Source organism: Salvia hispanica, chromosome 4 (assembly GCF_023119035.1).
Source record: "Salvia hispanica cultivar TCC Black 2014 chromosome 4, UniMelb_Shisp_WGS_1.0, whole genome shotgun sequence".
Lineage (NCBI taxonomy): Eukaryota > Viridiplantae > Streptophyta > Magnoliopsida > Lamiales > Lamiaceae > Salvia > Salvia hispanica.
This window is the reverse complement of record NC_062968.1, coordinates 31,261,617-31,284,373: the sequence shown is the minus strand read 5'-3', so window position 1 is coordinate 31,284,373 and position 22,757 is coordinate 31,261,617. Positions and strand designations below refer to the sequence as shown.

The window sequence follows — 22,757 nt, the reverse complement described above, 5'->3', positions numbered from 1 at the left end:
ATATCGGAAACAGTCTTAACTTAAATTGTACACAGCATTTGAAGATTTGTATGCATCAGAAACTTTATACTAATATTTGTTTTTCTCGCCATTTTGGTACTAACGACTAACATATCTTACCAAATAGTAATAATTTTTGAAATGGGCCGGACACTAAATTGGAAAACATCTCCTATGTATGGGGTGGATTCGCAACATACGTCACGTTATTTGCATCACATTGTTGCATCATGATTAATGACATAGTCACGTTTATAAAAAATATAGAATCGATTATAGTACTATAGACTATAGTTAGACGAAATGTTCACGTGGTCGTCGGTGCAGCTAATTGGGCAGCCGTTTCAACACTTTTGATTCTTAATGTTTTTCTTAATTTAATTAATTTCATGATGTTGATTAGGAATAGATAAAGAAATCGCACTAAGTCGAAAGTGGCGAAATCACAATCAATGAGTCTAAACTAAATCTTCGATTGATCTGTGAGTTGGTCAGTCTAATTATTCAGGCTTAATTTTATAAACTAAACAAAGATGTCATTTTCCCTAAAAAAAGTGTACTTGTCAATTACTCCATAATCAAATTCAACCCGCAACATTTTGAAAAGAAAGTAAATTGAAAATTTTGACATCATTTTTCCTATAGTAATTTAAATAAAAATCTAATTAGTTTTATTAAAATTAGTTGATCCTCTTAATATGTCAATACGTTCGAATCACCAAATTTTTTGATGTAGTCATTACAGAACATTGTCAAACATCATCATGCTGGCGCAGGCTATACCTTATTGGCAATCACGTCATTTCATAAATTAAAGTAGTAAAGTTGCATTATAATAAAGTCGTGTTGATTTATTTCTAATGACTAGTAGTAGTATATTATACTATGAGAAAGGTCGGATAAATTTTTTTATTGACATAATAGAATACGTATTTAGAATCTTATAATTGCAATTGGCTTATTTATGATGATGTCTTGACATGTACACAATTGTTAACCAACGAAATGGTGATTCATAAATGGTCGGACGGGTGTGATGGTCTTTGGGGCTCTATTGACTGAGAAATGATGGATTGCTCGGCAGCGCGCCTTCTATTGTGGGTGTTTTAGATGGGTGAATTCTTTTTTAAAAATTTTAATATATTTATTTTTAAATACATTTACTCTTCCTCAATCACTGTAGTGTTGCTTAGATTTGGTATTTTAATAGTATGTGTTATTTGTTTTTTAAATTGAAAATTAAAATAACAAAATATGAAAGGTAGTGAAATAAGTTGTGATTGATTTTGGGGTTGGTTTATTGCGGGTGTTAGCGTCTGAAAATTGAAATGCTAACATGGCATGAAAAAATCAAATTGTGCCAAATTTTGGGATCATTTTTTTTTCCTATTGTGGATATCCTGAATAATAGATTGTAACAAATCACGTTGCATGTTTCGTTCGATTTCTATTAAAAATTTCATTTCACTTCTATTAAATGGACCTCATATTTCACTAATTTATTATTATAAAATTAATATATCAAAATAAAACTCATATTCCATCAACTTTTTACTCTTACTTTTCTTAACAAAGTCAAACAATTTTTTAAAATTTGCACTGATAAAAAAATAAGACAATTAATGGAGATCATCGGATGAACTAGGTTTTTTCCACTATTTAACACAAAAAAAATGATAACTAAATTATCGATTTCTTATTCAAGTCTAACACCTATCCTCCGTCCTACCATAAGAGTCTTTTATCCATATTGGTCATCTCACAATAAGATTCTCCTTTCACTTTTATTATAAATGAAAGTAGACATAATATTCCACTAATTTATTTACTCACGTTCTATTATAAAATTAATCATAGTATAGAGAAACGAGACTTTTCACCATTTTTTAATAAGTACTTTTAAATTCGTGACGTGTCCGCTATGAATTTCTATTCGTTATGCGCATGCCACTAAGATACTCCAATAGGGAATTGAATTGTAAAATTATTAGCTTTAGAGAAAAATAAGATTGCCTTAGTATAATTTTCAAAAAGTGAAGATTGGAAATTCAAGATTCAAATCATTACAATATCATGAGACAAAAATATCAGATTTGATAAGCTAAATTAAAATTGGAAAGGTAAAATTTCCAAATGGGGCGGTTGCAGTTAGCTGGATTAACACATCCTTGATTAGTCACCAATGATGTCATTACAATTGCATCATTAGGAGCTGATCAGTCAATCTCGTGTAATGATCAACTTGTAGTTTATTTCTTCCTTAAAAAAAGCAGTAGTTAATTTCAATGATTTTGTATTAATAAATTATGTGGGTAGATGAGGACTTGGAATGTCTTGGTTCATTTCGACATGCGTGACATAATATAAACATAGGCTAGCATAATATTTTAGGCATAGCTTTCAAAAATGCCCAATATCTTTATTTCTATGCAATCATGATGATGTGTTGGGAATGACGTCAAACAATTCGTCACATTCTGACGATTTATTTGTTTTTTTCTTTTATACTAGTTGTCTTATGGTCGATGTTATCGTGCTTTATAAAATTGTTACAAACTATGCATGTGTGATCATCTATTCCAGCATATACTATGTAATTATTGTGTATCTTAATCAAAACATAAATTTACATTACATTTTTTAAAAATATACTTAATTCCGGTCAGTAAAATAGAAAAATCAATCAGAAGTTATCCCATGGCTAACTAAATAACTATTACTATATGTTAACCAATTTTTTTTTATTAATTTACTACTATAATCCATTTAAAATATCAATTTGATTTTCTAAACATACCATCTGCGTTTAGAAAAATTGTTCAATTTGGCGTATCAACTAATGAATAGACGGTATTCTTTGCGCCATTACACAAAGATGTCTCTAATCTCATATCCTTATAAGACATGATTGAAAAATAATTAGCTTGATATTTGGCAAATATATTGATGTTAATTTAATTTGTTAAGCAATATAAGCCGAGGTGGAACGCATAGCAAAAGCACTGAATCATTTGATTCACCTGTAGAAGATGAGACGTCATCAATGATATCACTTACGCATTTGCGTCATTGTTCCGTTAGCACTAATCATCCAATTGATGCAAAGTTAACTTTTAATAATGACCAAGTGATTTGGACTTGAAAGTCTTGGTTCATTTCAGCATGTGTGATAGGATGATAATGGGTCAGTTGACTATATAATAATCTTATAGACTTATAGTAGTAGGAGTATTATTTATAAAATATTATAGCTTTGGAAAAGGGAAGAGGCTAGATATGTTTTACATACGTAATAGGATCTGTTTGAAATTTTTATTTACTCTCTCTTTCCCATAAAATTTATCATATTTTGACTTACTATAAATATTTAAAAAGGCGTATTGCCAAATAAATTACTACTATTAAAGATGATCAAAATTTGTAATGTTCACAATTACTACATCCGGTTGCTTTGCGGCAAATTAACCATTAATATAGATAATTGATATTAAATAACCTCCGCCACTCATTAGGAGTTCAATTAAATAGAAATGTTCTATAGGAAATGGAGTGTGTGACATGTTTAAAATTGTTTATCAAATCATTGTGCATTTTGCTAGAATTGGAAACTTTGACGCTCCCTAATTTATAATTCAATTTTTGAAAAGTAAGGGATGGACCCGAATTTGATTATCTTTTTTTTTATTTGACCATTTGTCATATTCAATATCAATTTATTTACAGTTTGCCTTGTTTAAAATTAATTTGCAGCAAGAAAGGGATTGATTGCTGTAAACTAACTTAGTACAATCAGTCTTAATTGATAAAAAAAAAATTGTTTGAATCATAAGTGAATTCATTTTGAGGGTGCGTTGGTTGCATATCAAAACTTATAACTTTAAATCCTTCAGCAATACTATTATAAATGATTAAATGAATAATAATACAAGTATATCTCACGCTTGCACTGCTGAATCAATTCTAATTTAATTTATTGACAGCAATTACTCTGTTTAATCAAGTAGTATTACTCTGTTGTACCATTCCCGATTACGTGACATTCATAAGCAAATTAAGAAACTAGGAGTATTACTATTTAGTTGTGTTTTTCTCTCCAAATTCAAGAAGATCTTCCAGCAACTTGTTATCCAAGTACTCAATCTCGATCACTTGTTTCCCCTCCTCCGCTTCATTTCTCGGCGCCACGGTCGATAACGCCGAAGACGAGGATGAGGACGAGGACGAGGATGAGGACCGGGAAGCGAATGCCGGGTACTCGTGGGGGAAATTGAGGACAGCCAGCTGTCCTCTCATGGTATACGCGGCCTGATCATATGCTCGGGCCGCCTCCTCAGCAGTGCCAAACGTCCCGAGCCAAATCCGAGCGCCGTGCCGGTTGGAGTCGCGAATCTCCGCCGCGTACCTCCCCCACGGCCGCCGCCGCACGCCCCGGAACTTTGCACCGCCGCTGCTGCTGCCGCTCTCTTTGGGATTTTCGTCCATCTGCTCTCAAATTATGGGAGTAGTGACTATGCATATATATAATGAAAAAGGGAAAAAAGAAATAGGTGGTCAAAAAGTGTTTATAAATTGGGATTGCTGATTTCGTCACTGCAAGAATAAATCATCTGAAATATGAATATTTAGTATGCTGAATCTTTGTATATTGACGGGCGGCTCGACTTTCTGTGCAACTTTAGTGATTTATGTGGTTATTAATTAGAAATTAAATAAGTCAATCTTCACTTTAGAGAGATCAATTTGAATAAGTATTTAGATCTTCAGGTGTTTTTTGCGAAGCTCTTGTTTTATTTGGTCAAATACACAAGCGACGTCGTCACTTCATCAGCGTTGCGGCGTGTCCATTGCGTCATCTGATGACGTCAGATTGAAATATGTAATGTAGTTTCTACATGATACTACTATATGCATAATAAAATACTCCATACCATCAAAAGATTTTTACCGTTTTTAGACTTTAAATCACGAACAAAGGGAGAGTACTATAATTTAGGGAAAACTAAAGGGTGACATCCCGCATTTTGTAGCCGGTCAGCTCGATCCATCAATGGCATCGCGGTACTGGGGAATGAGACGAGGAGAGGTCGGAAAAGACCTTAAGGTGGATAATCTAAATCCTTTCAAGGCCATATTTACGTTAGGTTACTACTAGTAGTATATATCTTGAAATCGTATTAGAGGTCATACATTCTTAATTTTATCTATCCCACCCACTTAATAATTTGCTTATGCTATTCACAAACAAAAAAGAGGAGACAGTTGCACCAAACCTCAAAGTTTTGTTTATTTTTTGATTCTTTGAGTTTTGTGGGGATGAGTGAATATATCAAATTTTTGTTTTTATTTTGATTAGTTGAGAGTTGGTGGAGATGAGTAAAGTATATCTTTTGGCGTGAACTAGGAATTGAAAAACTAAGAACAAACTTTAAAGAACTGAAAAGTGAATCAACTTTATTGATGAGAGGAGTGATCGAGTTTGTTTGATACAATTCGCAATTGAGGACTTGAAACGAGATGAAGAAGAAGAATAAGAGCCCCTAAAACAAGGTATTTAAAACAGTTGAAACAACTCCAGCGGCTATTTGGAATGAACGTCCAGGAAATAAACTTCCTAATTAACTCTTGATCGGACGACTCCCGGATGTCCTCAGTTAAAAGCAATCAACAAGCTTGATCTTAAATCCTTTCTTCTTCTTGTTTGTGTCTCCTCCATAACTACAAAGCTCCATCCCACAACACAATTCAGCAGCTCAACTCCATATTATTTGTTGACATTAAAGTTACTCAACTATTCGTCATCCAATTTCTCATCCGGTTATCTATATAATTATTTTTAAAAATAAATTCATTTATTTAATATTACAACAATTGACCATCTGTTGAGATGGCCGAGTTGGTCTAAGGCGCCAGATTAAGGTTCTGGTCCGAAAGGGCGTGGGTTCAAATCCCACTCTCAACAATTATTCCTTTTTTAAATTCATTAAGTTTTATTCTATCAAGATAAAATAAAAATTAGAAACCACTTCAATCACCCATCTATATTTTTAAATTTGCTTATTGTAAAAGGAAAATTTGAAAATTACGTATTTTTAAATTTTTTTATACAGTGTAAAAGACTAATCTTATGTACCTACCTCATCAGAATTTGTTGATGCAACAATTTGTTGATTATCATATAAGTAAAAATTGGTGGTGTGTTCTCAGTCATAATCATAACCCACTCCAGATAATAAAATTTATGTTAGATAACCCACTCTAATTTCAGCTAGCCCTATGGGCTCCTACAAACTTTTATATTTGGGTTGGGTTAGAGATTGTTTGCTTGGGCTTATCATTTTTGTCCATCAATTTATGCTAAATTAAGATCCATAGATGATAGATCCAACTATTCGACTTTAATATAGTTTTAGAAGTAATAAGAAGAATTTGGGTTAGAAGGATATAGTCATAGAATACGGGCATTGCAACACTCGATTTTTAGTCAAAATCTGTAATCGGAGTGGACTATGAAATTTTCTACTCAGTATGGTATAGCCCATAATCTAAACTGATCATCTTTTGCTCATGGACTCGTGCCATCCTAAAATTTTTGCTATACGGATATTGATTTTTTTTATCTTAGCTTTGATTGGATAAAAACGGCTTACCAATTTGTGTTTGCTAACATAATCAGTCGATCATGATTCAAGTTCTATTGGGGAAAAATGACTTACAATCAAATTAGTCGACTTATATTTTTGGCAAGATTTTCTCTCCAGTGAGATGAACATATTTTTCATTATTAATCGACACTAATTTTCTTTTTCGTTTGTCTCTTATTAATTGACACTCTTCCTTTTTACTATTTTTAGTAATTGACCCCACATCACACTCACATTTTATTATAAAATGAATATTTAAAATTATGACCACAGTCTACTATCTTTTTCAATCCACTTTCTACTAAATTTTTTAAAACTCGTGTCAATTAATGGGGGACGGTGGGAGTAGTACTCTAATCACTTTTTTTTCTCTCTCTCACTCTGTTACCAATTTTGCGTTAAAACTCTTATCCATCTCAAAATCTCTATTTTTATGAGACAACCCTGTCCCACAAAAATAGTCACTACTACTATTTTTTTGATAAAGTTTTTTCTTGATGAATATATTATTCATTAATAATATTCTAATTAATTTCTTTTTCTTCTTCTATTTTTCACTTTCTTTACCAAATTTATAGTCCAGTTCACCATTTGGTAATACAATTATTTTGTATGCGTAAATAAATTGTAAATTTGATAAAGAAAAAAAGTGGATTACCAACATTCTATGTTCGTACACTCATACGCTCCATATTAATTAAGTAATTAGTAGTAGGTATGCCGTATGCCCAATTTGATATTCATTCTTCTTCTGTACTCTCTAATTAATTAAGGTTTGTAAAATGATTACTTATTATTCGTCAAAGCCCAAACCCCTCGTGTCTCTCCATAAGAAAGGAAGGATCTTTTCTGAGAAAGTAAAGTGAAAATGGCGAACCCTCCGAAGCCATGGAAAGCAGAGTATGCCAAGTCATCAAGATCGTCATGCAAAACCTGCAAGCGTTCCATCGACAAGGAGACTCTCAGGCTTGGGAAGATGGTCCAGGCCTCTCAGTTTGACGGTTTCATGCCTGTATATTCCATTCCCCCACTTCTTGCTATCAAATTACCCCCTTAATTTTCAATGCCCTAAAAATGCTTTCTTTTTTGTAACGTCTTTCTTCTTCTTGGCAATGTGGGTTCGGGCTCTGTATTTTGATTTGTTTTTGTTGCTATGCATGCTTTGTCCCGTTTTAGGCGTATCCCTTTTTTTTCTTCAAGCCCAATTGCCTGGACATAATCCTTTTCCTTGTTTTCTGGCTCCTTGATTTCGAGATATTGGCCTTTTTCTTGCCGAATTATGTAGTCTGTTCTCTTCATTTCACTTGGTGACGCCTTATTAAGGTTCCTTTTTAATAAATCATGCAGCTTGGATAGCTACTACTCTGCCTTCTGTGGTTTTATGAACTGGACTTATGCTGTTGTGTTAATTGTTAAATGGATGGATTGTGGCTGCCTTTAAGTTGTTTCTTGTTAGTATTAGGGTACTTCCATTTGAAATAAAAAAGAAACTTTTGTATAATTTTGATTGCTTAATTCTTGTTTGGGAGGTAAAACTTCTTTAGTTTATACCACTTGACTTGAGTTTATTTCTGGTGCCAGATGTGGAACCATGCTTCTTGCATCCTAAGGAAAGCGAAACAGATAAAACTGTACGTATCTTTACTACTGGAAGAAAAACAAGGTAAATAATAGTAGTAGGTTCTGGGGATTTTCTTATTCATGTAGCGATTCTTGCAGGGTTGATGATGTGGAAGGTTTGGAGTCGCTTCGCTGGGATGATCAGCAGAGGATAAGGAAGTATGTTGAAGATGCAGTTGTATCGAGCTCCACTGCTGTTCAGAATGTAGAGTGTGGTGTTGATGTTTCCCCATCGGCTCGTGCTACTTGCCGCAGCTGCAAAGAGAAGATTGCAAAGGGAGAGGTAAGGCTTATAAGGCTGATCTTGATAAAATGAAAACCAAACAAGTTTTGTCTGGTAAACTATCTTTTCTTTTCATTCTCTAAATATCACCCTGCCTTACTCTGGTTAGATGCTCATTCTCAGATGGAAATGAATGTCATGTTTGTTTTACTGTATGAAACACGTGTTAACCAAATGTTATCATGATCGTTAATACCATGGTATAAGAGAACCAATTGACGAATTATTTGGCTCTGGATCTGTTGTAACTTGTAAGTGTGGACTGGAATACATATATAGTAATTCCTTATAACTTACGAGTTATGTGACAAGTTGCTCTCCCTCATTATTCATTAACCAAAAGGACTTTTACCAAGTTGTCTCATACCAACTTAGAAAATGGTATTTGTAACGAATAACGAGTCGTAGAAACCTTGCAGGTTCATCTAGTGCCTAATTCTATTTCCTTATTAGTAATCAGCATCAAGTGTTTCAGAGTTTTCTTATCAATTCTAGTACTATTTCTATTGTAACACAGAATGTGATAGCTCTTTGTTCAGAAATAATGCTATTACATAGTCATTTCCATATCTAAGAATATTATGGGTTGTCTTGAACTGTTCATCTTATATACTCCCTCTATCCCAATTCCCATGTTACTCGCACTTTTCTATTTCGGTGTTCTCTTATGAAGTGATCCCTCATTACACTTACAATACTAATTTAATTACATAAAAAAATCAATCCCAAATTTACAACCTAAAACGAAAAGTGCGAGTAACATGGGATGGAGGAAGTATTTATTTTTGCATGTTCCTTTCGCAAAGAATATGAATTTTACATGTTTCTTGCATAAATTTTTGGTCCATGATAAACTTTTTGCTTGATACAATTGTGTTTATCTCACTGGAACTTTATGTTGAAGAACTGATGCCAATGGGTACTTGATGATAATGCTTAGCTACTTATTTGTATGATTACCTATTTCCTTTTGTTTTCTGGTTGTGTGTATTAGCTTCGGATATCGACCAAGCCTCAAGGTGCCAGAACATTGTCCTGGAACCATGCTAAGTGTTACCTGGACACGACATCAGATCCCCAACTGGAGAAGTTTTCCGGATTGGACAGTCTTACAGCTTCAGACCGAGCTACACTTCAGTCGCTTGTGAAGAAACCTTCTGCACCTGGAGGTTTGAGTTTTACTTTAGTTAAACGATTAGTTTCTTTGACTATGTCACTGAAACTGCCCATTGCAGGCACAAAACTGGAGCATGATGATAAGGGGGGTCTCCAACAGGCAGAAGCCAAAGGTGGGGCCAAGAGGAAAAGAGCCCTTGAGAGTGATGATGCTCCTCTAAGCAAGACCTCATCTTCCAAGAATACTAAAGACTTGAAAGATGAAAAACCTGCCCTGGAAAACCAGTTGGAGATGCAAAGTAAGAGCCTCTGGGCCCTTAAAGATGATCTCAAAAAGCATGTTACTACATCAGAGTTGAAAGAGATGCTAGAAGTCAATGAGCAAGATTCAAAAGGATCGGAACTTGACTTGCGCGCACGCTGGTAATGTATATTCTGCTTTCATTACGATTATGAAAAAACTATGTCATCTTTATAATTTGATGAAATATTTTCATAATTAGTGGTAAACTTATTACCTGGTGTTGTGTTTTGGTTCTTTTTACATATTTTGCAATTTTATCCTTTTTCTTGTTTCAGGTTTGAGCTCTTTTTCCTAATGTAATGGTCCTTTTTTTCCCATTATAACCTTACTCTCCTATTGATCTTTCTTTTTACTTCATTTTTCTTTACTCATGTGCTTGCTTTCTCAGACCTTACATCCCCCAGTCTTGTAATCATTAAAAAAGGGTCTTAGAATGCTAAGGTCTTATGCTAAATCTATCATGAAATATTCATTTTTAAGGTTCTTTTTTCTTCTCTGAGGTGTTCAGTGCTGATGGAATGTTTTTTGGAGCACTTGCAAAATGCCCTATTTGTTCTGGATGCCTCCATTATTCCTCCGGAATGTATAGATGCTCTGGGTATTTATCAGAGTGGAGCAAGTGCTCCTATGCTTCGCACGAACCTCAACGTATTAAGGGGAAGTGGAAGATACCTGAAGAAACAAGCAATGATCATCTTGTTAGGGTAATGAGAAGAAGCTCACTAACTTCCAAATTTTAACCTTAACATTGGTTTCCTGATGAGTCATTATTTGCAGTGGTTTAAGTCACAAAAAGTGAAGAAACCAGAAAGAGTGCTTCCTCCAAAGTCCCCCGGTGGACCATCAGGCAGTCAATTTGCTAGTGGGCTTAGTCCATCCTCCAAGGTTGAAAATATTGGAGATTTGAAGGTTGCCATTGCTGGAGTACCTGATAAATCGGTGGTATGCTCTTAAATATATTTACTTTAGTGTTGCCATCTTATGCTAAAATTTTGTCACTCAGCTTTATTTTGGTGTAAGAGCTAGCTGTATATTTTTTGCTTTTTTAGGAGGAGTGGAAAAACAAAATTGAAGGATCAGGTGGACAAGTTCATATGAAGATTAAGAAAGGTTCAATATTAGTGTGCTCAAATTGTTCTAATCTTGTATCTTTTGTATTTAAGAAATTTTTGTTACTTTACCCTCTTTTGAATTATTTTTCACAGAAACCAATTGCCTAGTTGTCTCTGGTATGCTGGATAACACTGCCGCTGAGGTAAAAAAGGCAAGGTAATTGCTAAGTGTAAGACATTTTACTTTGGTTCCACCTTAATTTTCTATTCAAACTGGTAAATCCCTAAAGGGCATGGTGTTTTCGATTAGTCTCATCTAGCGTTTGTCTTTTGACTTACTGGGATCAACAATTTCATCTTGACAGGAGGATGAAGTTACCGATTGTGAGGGAAGATTATCTAGTTGATTGCATTAAAAGACAGAAGAAACTTCCTTTTGACTCATACCGAGTCGAAGCAATTGAGAAGACTCATAGCATGGCTACTATCAAGGTGAAAGGGCAAAGTGCTGTGCATATGCAATCTGGCTTACAAGATTCTGGGCACATTCTTGAGGATGGAAAGAGTATCTATAATACAACATTGAATATGTCTGATTTATCAACTGGTGTTAATAGGTATATCATTCTTATTCTGAATCTTCTTTGAAGTAATGGAATCAGTTTAATTTTGACAGAGAGCGGCATTTTAAACTTCATTAATACTAGACTATCGTCTGATTTGTTCTTTCCCGTTAATGTGTACCCTATTCGACAGTTTTCTTCCTTTTCTCTATGTTCATGAAATTATAATGCGTTCCAAAAAGCAAGTATAAATCCCGAAAGAAGTATTTTGGCATCCCTCTTTTCTAACCATAAATGTACATGTATCTACTGTATTATATGATGTTTGCATGATTATTTTTCCAATTGCAAACACTGGATCATGATGTGTGTACCAAAATTTTGTTGCTTTCAATTATTGAATGCACACACCTGTACAGTTATGGCTCGCACCTGTTTAACATATTGTGTTTCGGGGCTTTGCTTAAACAAATCATCACATAACCTTAACTTCAATGTTGACTACCATGTGAGTGGATGATCGGTAGTTTACTTTTCAATCACATTTAGTTTTTTGCTATAGATATTTCTGTCCATTATGCTTGTCTTCTGTCTGCTGTTGCTAATATCTGGCTTGGTTAATTTTCCTTTAATCTTTATATTTGTCTGATATAATTTTTGTACTCTGCACGTGAAGTTACTACATTCTTCAAGTCATTCAAGATGACAAAAGCTCCGACTGTTTCGTGTTCCGGAAATGGGGCAGAGTTGGGAACGAGAAGATTGGCGGAAACAAGCTGGAAGAAATGCATAAATCCGACGCAATTCAAGAATTCAAACGGTTATTTCTGGAGAAGACTGGGAATACATGGGAGTCGTGGGAGAGAAAAGAAGATTTTCACAAGCAACCTGGCAGATTCTTTCCATTAGATATTGTACGCTGTTCTTTTTCCTTTAACTTGGAAATTCTTTTGCAGTGGTTTGAATGAGAAATTTATCAAAATTTTGTATATCTATGTTTATAGGATTATGGAGTAAAAGACTCATCTAAGAAGAAACAGCTTGATTTCACAAGCAGCAAACTTGCACCTCAGTTGGTGGAATTGATGAAGATGCTTTTCAATGTGGAGGCATACAGGTTTTGGGATCTGTTTGTGATGACAATATAATGTTTTATGCTCTACAATATAACTAAAAGACCAGAATTATGCAGGGAAGCTATGATGGAATTTGAGATTAATTTGTCTGAAATGCCGCTGGGGAAACTAAGTAAAAGCAATATCCAAAAAGGTGCATCCATCAAGCTTTACTATACGTTACACTATAATACCTCATGTGAATATTTTGTAGGTCGATTGTATTCACTCTACATACAGTTAGAAACCGAGTATTAATTAGTTAAATCTATGTGGTTATTATTCATTTTCCAGGTTTTGAGGCGTTAACACAGATCCAAAATTTGTTAAAGAACAATGATTATGATCCTACAGTGAAGGAGAGCCTTATAGTTGATGCTAGCAACAAATTTTTCACTGTTATTCCTTCAATCCATCCGCATGTTATTAAGGACGAGGATGACTTTAAACTAAAGGTACATTGTGATGCTCCTAACTCTGTTTTGTCATTGGCTGTTTTTCTGTTGAGTCTCGTTGAAACTCATGCTAGTGTTCTCTTTGTGTTTCGAAGCTACTTTATTTTATTACCTTAGACTGTGCACTATCAATAAGCAGCGGTAAAAATGACTTGTGCATCTTGTCTGCAAATGCTAACTTTCTTTTCTGTGATATGAGCTGGTGATGACTCATGTTATCATTGTGGGAATATCTGAACTACATATTGAAAAGAACCAAGACGATTGATAAGATATTGATTAGTAATAGTTTGGAGAAGTTGCAAGGACTATGTTTAACCAGCAAAAATTCTTTGCTAATTTGTTACTGGAAAATGATGCGTGAACGGATGGCTTCATTTGATTGTAACATGGTATATCAGCAACTTTAATTTATAGAAGTGACCCCATCCTGTCAAAAAAAAATTCTAACTCAAACCAAATGCAGCTTATTTTCACTACTTTTTTAAGATGACAAGCAGAACAAGCAATTCAATGATTCCATTAGGCTCTCCCATCTCCTGTAGTGCCTGTTAAAATATCTTCTTCCATTCTCCATTGATTCTGACTATTATCACCTTTAATATAGGTCTAATCTATTAACTTAAAATATTTACATATACATCTATTACCTTTAAAGGGTGAAGCTATTTGTTCTCTGCTTAAAGAAAAACTATTTGTGTATTGTAAGTAAATGGCTTGAATCTGGAGTGTTACTTTCTTGTATAGGAACCTTTATGGGTGGAGTACTTTTGTTTGAAACAATGAAGTCATTTGACTTGTAAAACAATTTACATGATTGATATGTCATTGTTTATTTAGGTTATGTATTTTTTTTGTTTTTTGGCATTTCAGTAGCATTTTTATGCTCTTTCTTCAGGTGAAGATGCTGGAAGCACTCCAGGATATTGAAATAGCTTCAAAACTGGTTGGTTTTGATGCCAATACTGATGAATCCATTGATGAGAAGTACGAGAAACTACGCTGCCATGTTTCTCCACTTTCACATGACAGTGAAGAGTTCCGACTGATTAAGAAGTATCTGCAGACTACACATGCTCCTACTCACACAGTGGGTTCTTTCGTCCATTAAATTGAAGGTGTGTATCTAACTACATACATGAACAGTAAATTCTGATTTTACCTCATTCCTCAGGAATGGGCACTTGAATTGGAGGAAGTATTTTCTCTTGAAAGACAAGGAGAAATGGACAAGTATGCTCCTTATCGATCAAAACTCAAAAACAAGATGCTTCTCTGGCATGGTGGGTTTCCAATCTATCCATATTTTCAACTAGCTACTAAGGATATGCTTAGGAAATTGGATATAATATTCTGTTTTATACAGGATCACGATTGACCAACTTCGTTGGTATCCTTAGCCAAGGATTACGAATTGCGCCTCCCGAAGCCCCAGCAACTGGCTATATGGTTCTTTTATGACACTCATATTGTTTTAGTTGTAAAGGTTTAGTCAGTAAGCTTCATCCACTTACTTTTAAAAGGTTTAATGATTTGCAGTTCGGGAAGGGAGTTTACTTTGCCGACCTGGTCAGTAAAAGTGCTCAATACTGTTTCACCGACAGGAAAAATCCCGTGGGACTGATGCTTCTCAGTGAAGTTGCCTTGGGCGACGTTTATGAGCTAACAAAGGCACAGGTAACATGAAAGTAATATTTTCCACAATGCTATTAGTATTAAATTTGTTTACTTATTCGAACATATAAGTCATTACACAATTGATGCTAAGTACTCTTTAACGTATTTGTTGTATTACAGTATATCGACAAACCTCCTAAAGGAAAGCACTCTACTAAGGGCCTTGGCAAGAAAGTGCCTTTAGAATCAGAATTTGTGAAATGGAGGGATGATGTTGTTGTACCTTGTGGAAAACCAGTGGATTCGAAAGTGAGGGCGTCAGAGCTTATGTACAATGAATATATCGTCTATAATACGGCTCAAGTAAGTGTTTCGACACCAGATGCTTTCTTGGTGTTGCAGTTCAATTTGATGGATTCTTTTCTACACATCACGATTGTCATCGACACTTTGATGCTATGCTTTTCAATGTGAATTCTGAACATATCGATTTGACATGTTTCTTACGCAGGTTAAGATGCAGTTCTTACTGAAAGTGAGGTTCATCACAAGAGGTGAGACCTTATTTCATGGTAGTTAGTTCCTAGCTCGACCTGTACAGTAGTACCGTGGAGAAGGAAACATTCCCTGTTTTTTGTCTTCGTTCTAGACATTCCTCGAATGTGAGTGTGTCCATGCAACGGTCGACTGGTCTTGTTTCTTTTTCAGCAATGGGAATACGAGTTGCATCTCATTTTGGGGTTAGCTGGAGATGCAACTCATATTTTGCTTGTACTAATGATGCTTCTTTAATCAGTGATACTATGCATGCTGGAATGAACCAAAAATTTCTCACTAAGGAAAATCTATTCTATTTAAGTTAGGCTTTTTTTTTAATTGTTAAATAGATAAATTTAAAGATGAGAAGATTCAGTTATTGTTATTTATTTTGATGGAGAACAAAATGATTGTGTAGGATCTTGTGAGAACTCACACGTGCGCATCCGGCTTATCTTCTAGATATGTATGCATATGTCCGTGTGATCTAATGAACTATACTAAATAGTCTTGTATTCCCTATCCCAATAATTGTGCCTTTAAATAATAAAATAAAAAATAATTAGTAGTAGTACAAACTTTGAAACAGTTTCAAGGTAATTATATCAGAGCCAATCGAGTAGTATAATATTTATATTTAATTAGTTATATCTACAATAAATTTGTTAGATTCTAGAATCAATTATTCACGTTATCATTTTCTCTACACTTGCACGAATGTGTATTTCAGTGCACACGTGTCCTCTATTTAGCATCATCATTTTATCATTTCTAAATCATACAATATTACATATTTATATTTAAATTGCAACAGTAGATATAATTTCATAAATATAATATAATTCTACTCCCTATTTATTACACCAATAGTATGATAGAAGTATAATAACAAGGCTACTTTTAAATGGACACAAATTTGTAATTGTCCATCTGAGGTGACATGTATACGAATTGAATATCAAATAAAGAAGAAAAAGAAAGATCGAATCATTAATATACACACAACACAGGATTAAATATTCCCGTCCAATTAAAGACATTATGACCGGAAAATCTAAAGCTATACATATATTATAGAAGCAAACGTATTAGTGTATAATATGAGAGTGGGGTCGTTTGGTCTAGGGTTTATGGTGAAGTAAGTAGGTCTACCTAATAATAGCATAGTGGATATACAATTTTAATAGCTGAATAACAACAAATTAATAGACCATATGTTCCCTTTACTCACTGCACTCTGCCACATCCTTGCTTAAGTTGATTTCGAAAGTTTATCAACTAATTAATCAACAAAATACTTCTTTTCCCTAACCCCACAAACTTACAATATCAAATGGTTATTAATTAGTTGAAAGGTCATTTTTAGCGCAAAACTAGTTCACAAAAATGGAGCCTCCCTAGTTGGTGACTTAATAAATTGAACCACTCCTTCATTAGAAACTAAATTTTGTAGGAAGAAAAAGAATTGGAAAAATTCAATCAAAAGGCATGTATTAATGTAATTTATGACCCAAATTTTAGTCAAAGTTCAAACGCTATATACAAAAATATTTATATTTCAAGTTTGGTTTTATTCATTGTTTTTTGTGTACTGCTGTATTGGTAATAGTGATTAGTGACTTAGTTTCATTAGGCACAAAGCAAGAACTTTTTTTTTTTCATTTGTATATCGATTGTAACCAAGTAAGAAAAAAACAATAAAGTGATCATAATTAGTTTGAATGAACCATTATTGCTGGAAAGTATGAGTACAAGTAGAAATAAAGTAAATTAAGTTAATTAGTAAAAGAAACGAAAGATATTATTAATAATTCTGCAAGAAAAAGTCATGAAGGAAAAAACAATTTTTAGTGAAGCGGAATGTATTCACTTTCAAACTTCATTTCGGCGTTGAGGCAATATTCTGAGATGACTACAAAAGCTTTTAATTAAAATATAGAAGAATAAATTTTCGATGCTCTATTTTGATTTGTTGTTCGAAATTCCAGACACGACTCGGCCACTATTCCAACAGTATAATTTTTTGTTTTTTATATTAATACATTGAACTGCAAAGTATGTTTGAAAAAAAAGTTTTCAATGAAAAGGGCGATCCAAATTAAGAATGATACATAGGGATTGAGGTGGTGCAATTATTTTATGTTTTCATTTTTCATCGCTCAAGTTCAAAACTTGATAATAAAGAAGAGATATATAATAAAATCTTTAGCTTTTAGTTGCCTTGCGTTAACTAATCGCATTTAATATATGAATATATCTACGGCTAAGGGATGGCATTTACATACTATCCTAGCTAAATAAAAATAAGAACAATTATACAATAATGCATTAATTACAGCGAGGTAACATTTCTGAAAAGGCTTTTTAAGATGGACAAAAATGGGCTTCCTTTTGGAAACTAGCCCATTTTATAATTGTTGAAACTATATTAGTACTCAATAAAATACGTTTTGCAACATAAATGTCCCAAAATAGTTTGGCTCGATCGACTATTCTTAGGTAAGCTTTGTTACGTCGGAGTTCACGATATGAGTTTTAATGCAAAACTGGTATAGTAAGAAAAAAAAATTAAGAGAAAAAAGTAGTTAAAGTATTGTTAATGAAAAATGAGATCGTCTCATTAATTCGAAAGAGAAATTTGCCATAAATAGATCAAAACTAATATGATGAATGGCACAAAATATAAAAACATGTCTATTTTTCATGGGATGAGTAAGTATGTGATAATTGGACAAAAGGAGGAAATTTGGCTCATGTAAATTGATCGATTATTGTGTAAGATAAATGGAATAATTATGACTAAAATATAAAAAAAAATAGATATTTTCCATAATCATGCAAAAATGTGTAGCATAAAAAGTTGATGACTCATAGTTTAACTTATAGTGATCTAATATAATTAGCAGGCTAGGAAACAACCATCTTTAAAAAAATCAACAAAAAATATATACATAAAAAAGTCTCTCTTTAATTAGGCTCTGAAACTTTCTGTCCTTGAATGAATGGCCAAAACTGATGATACGTTGGGACAATATATGTAGTGCAGACCAAGAACACCATATAGTATAAAGTATACTAGTATATGTGTGTGTGTTATACATAAACAAGAATACATATAATATATAGGAACACTGTATCCAAAATTTGAAGCATGATGACCAAGTATGCTTCCACTAATTTATTATCTTCATATAATAAATAATCTTCTTAAGAGAATAACTTTTCTGATCAGCCAAGTATAATGTACTCACATAATAGCTCAGCAATAATTAATGAAACATTTATACACTATCTAGCTGATGCATGGCTAGTATTCAGTTACACAAACCAGGCAATTCTGAAATCTACCATAATCATCATTAGTTTTTTTTGTTTTGAGACAATTACATTAATAATTGAATCAAACACTAAGAATGATCATACCTACATATATAACATGTGTTTATCAAGCACTAAATATTCTCACTTAGTCACTTGATCTACACCTAAATCATGAGTTTTTGCTGCACTTACCTGAAGCTAAGCATCAGATCATTTACACTGTAAATGAACTAACTATAGTTACTACTCCTAATTAATGACTTCAAATCACCAACAAAATCAATAACATACATACTAGAAAAATAGCAGAACTTACTATCCACAAAACTTTAGTAATAATGAAACAAGAAAATACCAAATAAGAAACAGAATTAGGAATTTTGGACAGACATTGGATACAATATTTAGTTTAACTAGGTACCCCTTCTTAATTATAAGTAGCAATATTTGTTAAATTAAAAGAAGTAGCAATTTCAAGATCATAGAAATTAGAACTTTCTGCAGGGTATCAATCAGTATATCATGGTCGATTACAAGTTAGTACAAGTTAGAACCTAGGAAAAAGGGACAAAATGTACAAGAATGTCAGTGCAACAGAATCTAGCAATTTAGGTTTAGTACTACAAGGGGAAAGTATAATTAGGTTTTAGATGTAGGTGTTAATAGCAAATGAGCAAAACCTGCCGCTAAGTATGAACAAAAAGTAAGCTACTATAAATAATTTCTAATATATATATTCATCCAAACTCCAAAGTCACACTTACACATGATCTAAGAAAACAATCATAGGCGGCGATGAACCGTTTTCCGACAGCACAAGCATTTCTAGGGTTTCCAATTTCAGCATCAAATTTTGCAGACAAAAACCACTAATACAAAAATTTGGATGATCATGTATTCTTTCTGGCAAAAAAGCCCTAAATATATAGAAATCAATTATTCAATGGTGAATATATCTGAATGCAACTGACTCGAGATCATCTTGAAACGGCCATTGCCTCTCCTCTGACTCCATCTCCCCCGAATCGAAACTCCCAAAGGACTGATTATTACCAGAAGAAGCGTTGGGATTGATCTCCGCCCCACCTCCGAAATAGCCGTGGAAATCCGATCCCAATTGGGGCTGATTTTGATACCAGCTCTGCAAATCGGCATTAGGGTTTGCTGCAGTTGCGATGGAATGAGCTGCTTGCTCCTTCAGAGAAGCCAGCTGAGCTTGCAGATTCACAACCTGATCAAAGTTGGAAAACAATATATATATAAGTGCTGTCCAATCCCAATTAGTTATGTGTGCTTGGCCCAAAGCAGACAATATCAAACTATCTGAAATCAAGGAAACCTGCTGTTGAAGGGCGAAGATGTGAGAAACGCAGCCGTAGATGGGATCTTGGAGCCGGGCTTGGGCTTCGTAGGCGATGGTGACGGCAGCCTCGCAGCGGTCGGAGATGGGGAGGTGGGCGAGGAGCTTGGAGACGTTGCTAGCGCCGAAGACCTTGTGAATGGCTGAGAAATGAGCGGCGCCTTGTTCGTGGCAGAAATAAGGGGCGAACACACAGCCCCGAACGCATTTTCTTCTCAAGAATTTGCAGGCGCCACAAGGGGAACCTGTTCCTGTCATATTCATTTAATTTAATTGAATGTTTTTTGTAGCTCAGTATAGTAGTTGGGAATGATTTGGGTGTTGATTGCACCATGGTTTATAAGGACAGCTGAGGGGAGGGAGAGAGGTTGGATGATCTATATTTTATTACAATTTGTCGCCTTACTGGGCAACATATAACTATTTTTTTATTTTTTTAGTGAAAAAAATATACTCTTCCATAATTTAACTCACACATTAGGTGCTAATAGAATATGAGTATAATAATTTTGTTGACACTAGAACTGCCAAAACATAATATACAAAATCGGAATGACGCGAAATTCACATGATGCTTGTGAAATGAGCTGTGGACATCGTTTAAAGGATCTGTTTTTCCGAATTCAATTTTAATTTTCTAATTTCGGTTATATTTCCATTTGAGTCCATAGGATTTCCTAACCGCTTATAAATAGTAAGTTTCATTGTTTTGAAGTTAGATTCTGATTAATAGGAATAGTTTCATTTTCAAGTAACTGGAATTTCATTGATTACTTATCCATTTTAATTATTCTATGCATCGGATTTAGTGGTGTGTGAAACCTATTTATCAAAAATAAAAAAAAATTAAAAAGATTTTGAATTGTAGATGTCCCAAAATATTAAAATGTGACATTATTCTATGAATGTATGGGTAATCTTTGACCCTTCGTCCAAATTTTATGCTCCAACTCAGAATTCTTAAAGGATGATTGATCATTGGGTTATAGAGTACTATTGTTTATTCGTTTTGTTTTAATTCTCCTTTATCAGAAATCAGAATATTTTCTTCTGACATAGTCAATCATATGGATTGGAAACATTTTTGAATGTATCAAGTGTTAAATAATCCCCACACACACATTTTCACGTGTAATGCATTTTAGTGGCCTTTTAGGCTGTGTTTTAACAGTTCCTTTCAGCTCCAGACAAATTCTTATGATTTGTCTTCTTCAATCATAATGTAAAAGTTATTCTGCTCAATGATCGAGATACACAGAAGATAACATTTATCTTTTCATTTCAAACATACTTTCTTCACTATAAATTATACCAAGAATTCCATACCAACAAGTTGTATTTCCAATTAAGATACTTATTTGGGACCAAGTGGGGTATTTTTTTTAATCCAAAATCAATACACTCAAAATTTATATAGGGTCTTTTGGAAAATTTTGCTACTATCTCACTAATATAAATAAATAAAGGAGTGCCTAATAATTTTTTCAGGCTCCACCACTACATACACAAATATGAATGATATCAAACATAGAAGAAACTAATCCACATTGATTTTTAGAAGAGTAGGACTTGAGCTGGCTATGAGTAGGCCAATAGAGACACACACACATCTAGATGAATAAGGCGGTGAAGGTGATGGATGAAATGGGGAATTTATTTTTGCATAAGCTTACTTAAATCATGGCCAAATAATTATATAAATAATACAGAGAAAATTCATATTTGACTGGTATTTTAGTCTGTTGTATAAGTAGTTATCATGCATACAGTTCACGCCGTCGAGATTAATCAAATTCCTTTGACTATTAACTCTTTCCTGTTAATTCTTGTACACTGTTGATATATGACTCTTTGTCTTCTCTCGCTTGTAAATGGAGAAGATTAATAATGACCAGAAAAGAATTTTTGCAGAGTTAAGTAGTTTTTTTGGATCCAACACAACACGAAAGGTTTCAATAATGACATAATTATTGAAGAATATATTGTGATACTTATATATGTCACTAATAAAATTGTGACACATATATGAGGAGGGTTCTTTGATGATGCAAGTCCAAAATCACAATAGTATATTATTGTCCACTTTGAACTAAGTACTTGTGAATTGTGATTTTGTTCTTGGGACACTTACTATAAAGCCTCCTTTCCTAATAATGGAGTTGGGATATCGACGAACCCTCATAATGGAGTACTCACGGTTTTGTTCGTGGGGCACATCCCATAAAGCCTTATACTGTTGGAGTTGGGGTATACATCGACGAACCCTCATATTAACTTCGAGTTGAACCTTTGTGGCTTAAAGGTTGGTTTGCACGTTCCCGATATTCTTGTATTAGCTTGATCAAGACCTGTGGTGGCATATGTGGTATTGATCTTGTGGTTTTGGTTTGATGGGAGGTTTGTTAGGTTGCAAATTAACCGCGATCCTATATTTAAGAATAAGTAAAGTTGTAGGTCATATAGTATAATAAGAACTACCCCAACTCTAGGATTTTGAGAAGTGTCCTAATAACAAAAGCTTATCCTCACACACATCATACATAGACGGATAACTATTATGCGTGTGACAATAGTTATTAATTCTTAGTTTTGTGTAGATCAATTAGGTAAAAGAGGAAGCTCAACGTAAAATTAACAGTGTGCCAATTTGTGCATGGCGTCGCTTTCCTGGCAGCCATTATATATATATCCTCTCTTTCTATAAATATATAATTAATATATATCCATTAATGTTCTTTTAGTCATGTGTACTTGTTGGCCACTTGAATCGAGA

The 22,757-nt window shown here is 33.8% G+C and overlaps 3 protein-coding genes and 1 non-coding gene across 5 annotated transcripts; 2 read left to right on the top strand and 2 right to left on the bottom strand.

The window, feature by feature from the left end:
• Nucleotides 1-3,901: 3,901 nt before the first annotated feature.
• LOC125223336 (ethylene-responsive transcription factor ERF096-like) lies at nt 3,902-4,482 on the bottom strand. Its single transcript, XM_048126444.1, has one exon. The coding sequence runs from the start codon at nt 4,480-4,482 to the stop codon at nt 4,072-4,074; it is 411 nt and encodes a 136-aa protein (XP_047982401.1). The 3' UTR covers nt 3,902-4,071.
• A 1,396-nt stretch (nt 4,483-5,878) lies between these two features.
• TRNAL-AAG lies at nt 5,879-5,959 on the top strand. Its single transcript has one exon. It is a non-coding gene; the product is annotated as a tRNA-Leu (tRNA).
• A 1,496-nt stretch (nt 5,960-7,455) lies between these two features.
• On the top strand, nt 7,456-15,628 carry LOC125223335 (poly [ADP-ribose] polymerase 1). 2 transcript variants are annotated; one of them, XM_048126442.1, is made up of 21 exons: nt 7,456-7,653; nt 8,223-8,272; nt 8,361-8,544; nt 9,539-9,713; nt 9,780-10,083; nt 10,240-10,260; nt 10,473-10,668; nt 10,742-10,906; nt 11,014-11,074; nt 11,170-11,233; nt 11,382-11,633; nt 12,256-12,493; nt 12,584-12,696; nt 12,772-12,848; nt 12,989-13,149; nt 14,048-14,239; nt 14,324-14,432; nt 14,516-14,598; nt 14,689-14,826; nt 14,947-15,129; nt 15,278-15,628. In XM_048126442.1, the coding sequence occupies exons 1-21, from the start codon at nt 7,510-7,512 to the stop codon at nt 15,344-15,346; spliced, it is 2,979 nt and encodes a 992-aa protein (XP_047982399.1). In that variant the 5' UTR covers nt 7,456-7,509; the 3' UTR covers nt 15,347-15,628. The 2 variants fall into 2 exon arrangements, with proteins under 2 accessions (XP_047982399.1, XP_047982400.1); XM_048126443.1 differs by lacking the exon at nt 10,240-10,260.
• Nucleotides 15,629-19,333: 3,705 nt separating this feature from the next.
• Nucleotides 19,334-20,273, bottom strand: LOC125185416 (LOB domain-containing protein 29-like). Its single transcript, XM_048081939.1, has 2 exons — nt 19,964-20,273; nt 19,334-19,855 (listed from the first exon to the last, which is right to left on the bottom strand). Exons 1-2 carry the CDS (start codon nt 20,246-20,248, stop codon nt 19,565-19,567), a joined length of 576 nt encoding a protein of 191 aa, XP_047937896.1. The 5' UTR covers nt 20,249-20,273; the 3' UTR covers nt 19,334-19,564.
• Between the last annotated feature and the right edge of the window lie 2,484 nt (nt 20,274-22,757).